The 9,874-nt window shown below is 47.6% G+C and overlaps 1 protein-coding gene across 1 annotated transcript in view; it reads right to left on the minus strand.

Moving 5' to 3' along the window:
- Positions 1 to 3,604: 3,604 nt before the first annotated feature.
- Positions 3,605 to 9,874, minus strand: part of C8B (complement C8 beta chain) — a 29,950-nt gene continuing 23,680 nt past the window's right edge. Inside the window, exons 10-12 of the mRNA XM_019531496.1 lie at positions 9,565 to 9,718; positions 8,421 to 8,489; positions 3,605 to 4,069 (exon numbers count right to left, since the gene is read on the minus strand). Coding sequence (XP_019387041.1) covers positions 3,918 to 4,069; positions 8,421 to 8,489; positions 9,565 to 9,718 — 375 coding nt within the window. The 3' untranslated portion in view covers positions 3,605 to 3,917. The remainder of the gene's footprint in view (positions 4,070 to 8,420; positions 8,490 to 9,564; positions 9,719 to 9,874) is intronic.

The following is a 9,874-nucleotide window of genomic DNA, read 5'->3' on the forward strand; positions in this document are numbered from 1 at the left end:
TCCTTGGTCCCACCCGGCCCAGGCCTGAGGGGCAGCCTGGGCTGTGGTGCATGCAGCGGGTCCTGCTGCCCCAGGAACAAGGCAGGGCTGGGGTGTTGCGGTGGTTGGACTTGTTTCCTGACAGTTCTGGTGGTGGTGGCTCCATCTGGCAGCTGTTGCCGGACCCAGCCCTGCTGGCCAGTCATCCCGGCCCACCCACCTGCCCCACACCCACCACCGGGGGCAGGTCCTGTGCAGGTAGGGCACATGGCTGGGTGGATAGGATGGGGCCATGGGCAGGCAGGGAGCAATGTCCAAGAGTGAGACAGGCAGGCAAGGCTGGGATCATGGGACGGGATCATGGGGCAGTGGCAGGGCAGAGCTGTGATCTACTGCCTGCATAGCCCTGTGACAGGTGCAGGTTTTGCAGGCAAGGGTGTGCAGGGAATGGATTGTGGCTCTGCCCCAGGTCTTGCCCCTATGCTGCCACCACCCCAAGATCCCAGTCCCAGCCCTGAATGAAGATCCCTGCCCACCAGCAGCCCCATTCGGTCCACCCAGCCACGCGCCCTGCTTGCATGGGTCCTGGCTGGTTTCCATGGAGACCCCAGGTTTGCAGGGCAGTGACAGCACAGGGCTGGGGAGGGGGCGGGGCTGAGCTAGTATCTGCTCCCCACACTTTCCTTCCCGCAGAACTGGTGCCTGTCACAACAGCGTGCAGGCAACAGATTGCAGCTTTGCCTTAGCCCCATGCTGTCACTGTCCCATGATCCAAGACCTGGCCCCACACACTCGTCTCACTCCTGGATGCCACTCCCAGGCCACATAGGGAGTTTTGGTGAGATGTTGCAGTGACCCAACCTGGAAAATCTCACCAAAACTCCCTAGGTGGCTCTTGAGCCCAAATCATTGACCACTCCTGTTATACCTCTCTGGGTAGTCTGTTTGTGTTTTACTACCCTCTTAGTGAGAAACATTTTCCTAATATCCAACCTAAGCTTCCCTTGCTGCAACCTGACACCATTGCTTCTTATTCTGTCACCTGCTACCACTGAGAATAGCTTCGTTCCATCCTCTTTACTCTTCAGGTAGCTGAAGGCTGCTGTTAAATCCCCTCTCAGTCTTCTCTTGTTCAGCCTCTCCATATAAGTCATGCCCCAACCCCCTCACCATTTTCACTGCCCTCCACTGGACTCTTTCCAACTTGTCCACATCCTGTCTGTAGCGAGGGGCCCAAAACTGGACACAGTAATCCAGATGTGGCCTCACCAGTGCTGAATAGAGGGAAAGAATCTATTTCCTCCGTCTGCTGGTAACGCTCCTACTAATGCAGCCCAGTATGCCGTTAGCCTTCTTGGCAACAAGGGCATACTGTTGGCTAATATTCAGCTTATTGTCCACTGTAACCCCCAGGTCCTTTTCTGCAGAGCTGCTGCTTAGCTGGTCAGTCCCTAGCCTGTACTGGTGCATCAGATTCTTCCACCCTAAATGAAGGACTTTGCACTTGTTCTTACTGGACCTCATGAGATTCCTTGTGGTTCAATCCTTCAAATTGTCAAGGTCCCTCTGAATCCTAGCCCTACCCTCCAGCATGTCTTGTACTCCCCATAGCGTGGTGTCATCCACAAACTTGCTGAGGGTGTACTACATCCCATCTTCCAGACCATTGATGAAGATATTGAACAACACCAGCCCAGGACCAACCTTGGGGCACTCCACTTGAAACCAGCTGCCATCTAGACACTGAGCCAGTTTTCCATCTACCTTACAGTCTGTTCATCCAACCTTTACATCCTTAGCTCACTTGCAAGAATGTTGTGGGAGACCGTAACAAAAGCCTTGCTGCTAAAGTCAAGGTATACCACAAGTGTTCTCTCCACATCCACAAAGCCAGTTATCTCATCATAGGGCACCTATCCTCACCATGGGTATTAATCCTCATTAAATTAAATAGGTTTATAAAATTTAAACGTGTTTATTTTGGAGCATCACATCTGTGTTTACACGCACTAGGTTTTCAAACAAATTAAGCTGGGCCCCTGGTTGGTACCCCCAGAGAGCATGACAGTCCAGCACTGCCTCCCGGCCCAAGGCCCCCCACCCATCCCATGCCTGTGCCTTGCCATGCACCTGTGGAAGCAGGGAGCAAGGAAACAAGAAAATAAAAAAGGAAAAAGCCACACAAGAAAAAAAAAGTGCAAGCAATTCGAAAGCAAATTGAAGGGGTGAACTAAAAAGAAGTCACAGTACCATCTGAAGGACAAAGATGCTCTATAAACATCTTTGAGTGCCTTTGTGTTTTCATGCAGTGAATCCATGGATGCAACACTTTATGTGTACAAGTCTATGGGGCTGAACATGATGCACCCAAGGGTGCTAAGGGAGTCAGCTGATGTGATTTCAGAACTACTGGCTATTATCTTTGAACCCTGTGGTGATTGGGAGAGGTCCTGGGATCCAGTGGAGCCCTAACCTATTATTTTGACACTGTTGGTTGCTCACCTCGTTCTCAAACTGTGCTGCCAAGTGCAGTAGCCTGTGAGCTGACCTTGCCTTTGAAGACTAAGGCATTGAGTACTTCAGCCTTTTCTGCATCATCTGTTATTAGCTTGCCTCCCCCATTCAGTAAGGGACCCCCACTTTTCCAATCTTCCTCTTGTTGCTTGTAGAAACTTTTCTTGTTACCCTACCTGTCCCTTTCTAATTGCATGGCCTTTTCATAGACATTAGAGCTGGAAGGGACCTCAGAAGATCATCAAGTCCAGCCTTACTGATTTCATCCTCGAATGCCTAAGCAATACTTTTATACTCCTCCCTAGTCATTTGGTCTAGCTTTCACTTCTTGTAAACTTCTTTTTTGTGTTTTAGCTCACTGAAGAGTTCCCTATGAGCCCAAGCTGGTCTTTTGCCATACTTGCTAGTCTTCCTGTGCATCAGGATGGTTTGCTCCTATGTTCTCAGTCAGGTTTCATTAAAACACAACCAGGATTCCCTTCCTAATCAGACTGGCCCCCCAGGGGATCCTGCTCATGAGTTCCCAGATGCTATGACATTATTCCCTAAGACCTTGTTTTCCAGACATTGTACTTTTGATTTGGTCCCTAGACGCAGTAGTTCTTTTGATACCCACGCGTGATGTATATTTGCCAAATATTTTGACATCCACCATTTTCATTTACTGTATTTCATTTTATATTGCACTCTAGCTGCCTTCTAAACTTATTTTTTCTATAAAAAGTCCATGGGGGAAAGCTCATCCCATGAATAGGAATGCAATTATTACATGGTTTAGCAAAGCTTTGGTGTCACCAGGGTATTCAAGAGTACTTCACAATTCAATTTTCTCTCCTTCAAGACAATTTTCTAATAGGATAGATAATTTATGTTAAATGAAATAAATTGGGAACCTGGGCTAGCCTGGCACATCTGCCTCCAATATCACATTAGATGCTACTGCTCTGATTGAGATTTAAGTTTCAATTTGCTGTATTTTGTTCAACATGACACAGCTGCCTTCTCAACAATCACATCATGCTGCTTTCCTGTACATGCAAGATAAAATACTCTTTCCTATCTGGAGGAACCCTTTAAAGATGTTATGCTAAGACTTAAAAAAACATACAAATAACACACCAGATAAAGCTTCATTTAATTAACCCACTGGAACAGAAGAATGCAGCAATTCTGAATATTAGGGATGTCGAATTCTAAAGGACAATTGCGTAGCATGTCAGACCAGAGCTCACACATTAAGTATACTAGTTCTGGTTCCTCTGCCATTCCTATTGTTCCAGAGCCTACTGGGCCATCCACTGACTTCATTGTGCATTGAATAAGGCCCTTAAAGTGTAATAAAGAGGAAGCTGATCAAGTCAGTTAATATCGTCCCACAAATTTTGCAAGGTGGTCTTTTTAGTGCCTGAACTTAGTAATTTTTTTTAGCAATTAACAGTTTCAGCATCTGGCCCTGAGCATGGCGTGCCACCATTTTCTGGGGCAGGGTTGTTGCACTGTCGTCTTCTTGTTTTTTGCCCTGCAGAGCATGCAGACCAGTTGGACCAACAGCCCCAGTTTCCGTTAACAGCAGCATCTGGAGAAAACATTAACACAGAAACAGGTATCACAACAGAACTTTCTTTTCAAAGAAGGTACCGTCTGCTTACACAAATCATATTTAAATATAGACAAAGGCCTCTCCCTCAAATATTCAAACACATCCTAGATCAGGGGTAGGCAAAATGACAGATCCAGCCAGCAGCCAGACTCCATTTCCCAGCAGCTCCTGCCTCTGTGGCTCCCCGTTGTGGAGACCCTGGGAGTGTGGGGCCGTGACAGTGTGGGGCTGCTGAACTGGGGCTCTGCCCGGCCCTAGCCTCGTGCTTCTGGGGCCTGGAGACCGGCTGGGAGCCACACGGACAGGGCACGTGGCTGGACAGGGAGCTGCTCTGGGGGTGTGATCCCTGCGTGCCTCCGCCCGTGGAAAATGCTTTCATCACAGGAGCATATGGGCAATGGATCATGGCGCCGCCCCAGCCCTGCACTGTCATTGCCCCAAGATCCCAGGATCTCTCTGGCCCCACCCGCCTGTCTCACGGCCAGCTGCAGCCCCATCCCAGCTGCCTAGCTGCACACTATGGCTGTGCAAAGCTTTGGTCCCTGATTCGATTTGGCGGAGATTCAGCCCAATTCGGTGGCCAAATCTCCAAATCTGAATTGAATCAGGAGACCTTTTAATTTCTCCAAATTGGATCGGAACCCTCCAAATCAGTTTGGAAAGATTCAGCAATTCAGACATAGGCACAGCTTTAAACATTTTTCTACATACCTCTAGGTAGCAGGTGGCTCGTGAGTGCTGTGATGCTGGGGTGCATGGAGCGTCCCACAGGAGTGGGGTGGGGGGCCCCCCGGCGTGCTCAGCAGCAGACCTGGAAGTGGACCCGAACACTTCTGGTCCACTTCCAGGTCCACTGGGGACCATGCAGGCCACCCCCGGCCCCCGTGCCCCGGCAACTTGTGCCTCCTAGGTCTGACTGATTGACAATCCAGGAGGGTGTGGCAGGGGGGGACTGCATGCTCCCCAGCAGACCCAGAAGTGGACCAGAAGTACTTCTAGTGCACTTCCAGGTTCGCCACTGAGCATGCAGGGAGCCCCCTGCACTCCTGTGGGACGCTCCATCCAGCCCAGCATTGCAGCATTCACAAGCTGTGCCTGGTACCTCATGCTATGTCAAAAAAAATTTAAAGCTGCCTCTATGTCTGAATCACTGATTCTCCGAATCAGCATCACACTTTCAGATTCAGCCAAATGGAATCAGGGACAGTAATCTGAATCAATGACTTGAATCACTGTCCCCGATTTAGGCTGAACCTGAATTGAATACGGTCTGCTTTGCATACCCCTACTGCACACCCTACCCGTGTGGGTCCCGTCCCCCACTTTGCGTGCAGGGTGGATGGGCCAGGGTGCCCAGGCAGCAGGGCTGAGTCCAGTGGTGGCATTGAGAAGGATTCGTCCCCGCAGGGGCCTCTGGGAAATGGAGTCTACCCTGGGCCTAATATGGCCCACGGGCCAGACTTTGCCCAACTCTGTCTTACATCATTAAAACTTTTGAGATGGTCATTCCAGTCATTATAATGTTTGTTCAAGCTGCATTTCACTGAACCAAAGCTGAAGACACACAGCACAGTTATCCCAGAGCACTTTACTTTGAAGTGAGGAGGAGACGCTTGCCTGCAAACACCCACCAGCAAAGAAAGAAAGTTGGTGCTGATGATTGTGGGACAGCTACGTACTAGATATCAATTACTTTCACTTTTGCTTACAGTCAGTTTCCCTCTCTGGTTGAGACTAAATGAATCTGCGTAATGGATGCCTAAAATAGTGTCACTCACGTTTGAGGAGCCCAAGATGAGGATAGCGCACTTATGTTTAAATATCAAGTGGCCTGCTTTAATTTTCACCTCTTCTCAGTGTGAGATATATAAAACCTCCTTAGATGCAGTGAGCCAATAAGAAGTGATGCATAAGGGACTGAGGGGACATAAGTTATATTCCAATAAATAGATGTGAGTCTAAGGGAGTCTTTCTTGCTCTACCATATACAATAAACAAACCAGAACAGAGCAGAAGTGACAATTTAAGACTGTGTGGACTTAGATTCACCTATGAAGTTAAACCTGTGCTCCAGGACATCTTAGCTGACAAACTGGTGTGGATAGGAGCACAGTTATACTGAGTGAAAAATGGATAAAAGACCATAAACAAAGGGCTGTGATAAATGGCAACATATCAAATTATGGGGAGGCATTTTGTGCAGCTTGGCAAGGGATTTGTGTGTAAGCAGCCTTATTCAACAGCTAAATTAACGATCTTGGAGAAATAAACAACAAAATAATTAAATTCACAGGTAATACTGAACTGGGAGGAGTTCAGAACACTCATCACACTAGAGAAATAATACAAAGAGTCCTAGAGATGGTAGCACCACAGGTGGAAAATAAAAACACAGGATTTAACTGGAAAAAGATTAAACCGTGCTGTGCTATACCTGGGGAGGCAGTCTGTGACATATTAACTCCATCGAAGAGAGAAATTTGGGAGGCAGAGATATGAAAAGGAGATTGTGCAAATAAAGCATGAGTTTATAATAGGATGCGACTGCAAGAAAAGTCTACGCAGGTTGGAGCTGCAGCTGCAGACACAAAATCACCTCCCTATGATCACAGAAAATCACCCCACCTCAGATCGTAGAAGTAACGGGCTTTGTTGGGAAATCTCTATAACTTGCCTTCAGTTCTGGACACCGCAAGAACAGACGCATCTTGTCAAATTGAAGGGACTTCAAAAAGATGAAAAGGGCCACAGTGGTGGACTTGCACAAGGCGGTCAAAAGAGTGTGGATGGTAAATAAGTGTGTAGATGCGTATGCACATGTGTACCTACGTGCGCGTACAAGTAAGTCGAGATGATGATGTCAATGGAATACTAAAGCCATATCCCTTTCACAGAGAACCAAACCAAGGTGCAGAAAGGTTTGATCCAAGGCTAGATGGCACATCCGTGGCAGAACAGAAAAGGGATTGAGGATCTTGATTGGCTTCCTTTACTCAGTGGCAAAACTTCTACCGCTTTAGCGATTCAGGATCAAGCGCCAGGAATTCTGATCTCTAGTCCTGCGCTTTAATCACAAGGCACCTGTTCTTCATGCTTTGTGAAGAAGACTAAATAAGTTTAAACACAGGGTCCCATCACTGCCGATTTCTACGGTCCACATTTCTTCAGACATTTGTAGCTGCATTTTAAAAATGGACCCACCTGAACAACTGGGAAGGGCTGCCCGGCAGAGAGACAGAGGTTGTCCCAGTGGGGACGCTGTCGGCTCTGTGGGCAAGTGACGCTCTTTTGGAGGTAGCCCTGTTGGAAGTGGGAGGGGTGACGTAACCCCAGCAAAGTTTTGAAAGAGAGCTGTTAGCAAAAGCCCGGGAAGGGCTCTGGGCTGGGATTGGCTGAGAGGCTTGGATAAAAACGGGGAGCAGTTTTCCTGCAGGGGGGAACAAGAGAGAGAGAAAGTGGGGCTGAGGGACAGGCTGGAGACCGGAGACAGAGTCCCAACACAGTGGTCCCTCGGCGAGCCCCTAGGAGAGCCCTGCGGAGCGGCAGAAAATGCTGCCAGGGGAGAGATACAGTATCCAGTTCCTCTCCCCAGGGGAGGCAGGATCAGAGAGGGGCTGATTGTGTGCAGACTCCAAGCCAGGAAAGACCTGCCTGCAGCCTGGTGACCGGCTGGGTGAGCACAGCAGAGCCGGGGGGCAGGGGACTGCCGGAGTCTGCCCTGTTTTCCCTGATGGGTGAGGGGCTCCAAGGGCCGGAAAAGCCCAGGGAGGGGCTGTGTTTGCTGGGCTGTGAGGCTGTGCGGGACAGGAGAGTTGCTACAGCCTGCAGCTCAGACACTGCTCCCTGCTGAGCCGGGGAAGGGGGTCAAAAGCAGGGGAAGGCTGTCTTGCAGGGACTGCAGAGGAGGAGCCACTGCCTGATGCCTGGAGACCCCAGGAGCACAGAGATGGACACCAGCACCAGGGAGCATCCACAGACCACGTGCCGCTCCCTGAGACACCCCGCCAGGGGCAGTGTTCACGGGATCCCCAGTACACCGTGTGCGAGTGAGAGCCTGTATATATAAGTTCTTGAGGGTTTATTAGTTGGTATATCAGTGTGTTTATTTAATGGTTACTTGTTATGTTGTAAATAATTAAATCTTGTAAATATTTTGAGAATTGTCTGCGAGGGTGCTTGATTGTAAGGGGAGGCTCTCTGCTCGGGGGCACTGCAGCAGCTTCCCAGCAGGGCTGGGCAGGGACCAGGTACCCCAGGATCCCTCTATTCAGGTGAGGGCACGTGTAGTGTCGTGCCCAGGGTTACACGTCTTTTTCATGCCTCTTACCTTTCCTTTTTGTGATTTCACAGGCAGTGCCGCGGTATCCCAGGGGACAGATACATTCACAGTGAGTTCCTGAAAGGAGAACAGTACAAGTTGGATTTCTGTTCTTCACTAGCATGTGTTACTATACTGTACATTTTTCTATAGATTCCAGTTTCTTTTTATGCCTATAAAAAGGGGAAGAGACTATTTCTTCATGTAAGTCTTCCTATTACCTGTATCCTCAGTGCCTAATGGAACGGGGCTCCAATCTCAGATCCAGGCCTCTAGGTACTGATTACTAGGATCATTTTAAAACATCTTTCATGAAAAATGGCCCTAAATAGAATGCAAACAGGGCTTCACTCCTAATAAGTTATTTAAACAAGGGTAATCATCAGAGGAATCAGTTAAGTGCTATAATCAAGCTAGCTGGTACCTGAATCAATAGTTTCTGCATTAGATATATTTAGATGATAACTCAAGTCTCATCAGGATCTCTGCAGATGCACATTTGAATTAGGTATTTGAAAAAAATCACAACATTGCTTTTATTAGAAAAACCCATGCATCACATACCTCCATTTAGGGGAGAAAAAGTGTTTTTTTATTCATTCAATTTACTTATTTTCCCCTTCCTTTTTAAATCAATGTGTGCTTCAAAATGAGAGCAGCTTCTATTAAATAGGCGGCGGGGGGAGGGAAGAAGTATACAAAACTGAGCTGTTGTTGATGATCACAATCATGATGGTAATAGTGGTTGGCACTTATATGGTGTTTCTCATCTTAGAAACACTAATTAATGTTAAGACAGTCGGTCACTTCCCTCTGATGATGGCAGTTATCTTGAAAGCAAAGAAGGAGACTTTAAAACATCAACTTTCCTTTTAATGTATAATTGAGATGGGAACAGTCTCTTAAACGTAACAGATAAAGATGATCGTTTTTGCTAAATTGGTGAAGTCCTTTATCTTTGCTGTTCCTGCTGCTACTGTTAAACAATGGTGATTTATGAATGAAGCAATTCTTTTTAAATTCATTTTCTGTATAATGTGAAACAGGAATCAAATGTGAAACTAATGAACAGATTACCAGCCAGTTAATCTTTCTATATATACCTCTGTTCAGTTATATTAGGAAAGAGAGGTTAGATGCAAGTGTCTCCTACCTTTCAGAAAGGGGATGCCATTGCCGTGGCATGGAGCACAGTGGCAGGAACTGCTCTCCAGCAGAAAATCATCAAGAGCACGCTTCATATTTTCTTTTAGCCTCTGTGCATTTGCAAACTCCGTTGCAGTTACCAGTTGGTAGAGTGGCTCTGTCTAAGGGAAAAAGCAACATCCGGATACGTTTTGGAGGTCCTTCTGTTTTCAGCACCCACTGTAGGAACATAGCTTCTGAATTAAATGAGAGTCTGTGTTTGGAGAGCTATCTCCTTAAGGAGACGATCCTCCAAGCCCAAAGGAAGGTAATCCCAA

The sequence above is a fragment of the Crocodylus porosus genome, unplaced genomic scaffold, assembly GCF_001723895.1.
Source record: "Crocodylus porosus isolate Cpor-Errol unplaced genomic scaffold, CroPor_comp1, whole genome shotgun sequence".
Taxonomy (NCBI): domain Eukaryota; kingdom Metazoa; phylum Chordata; order Crocodylia; family Crocodylidae; genus Crocodylus; species Crocodylus porosus.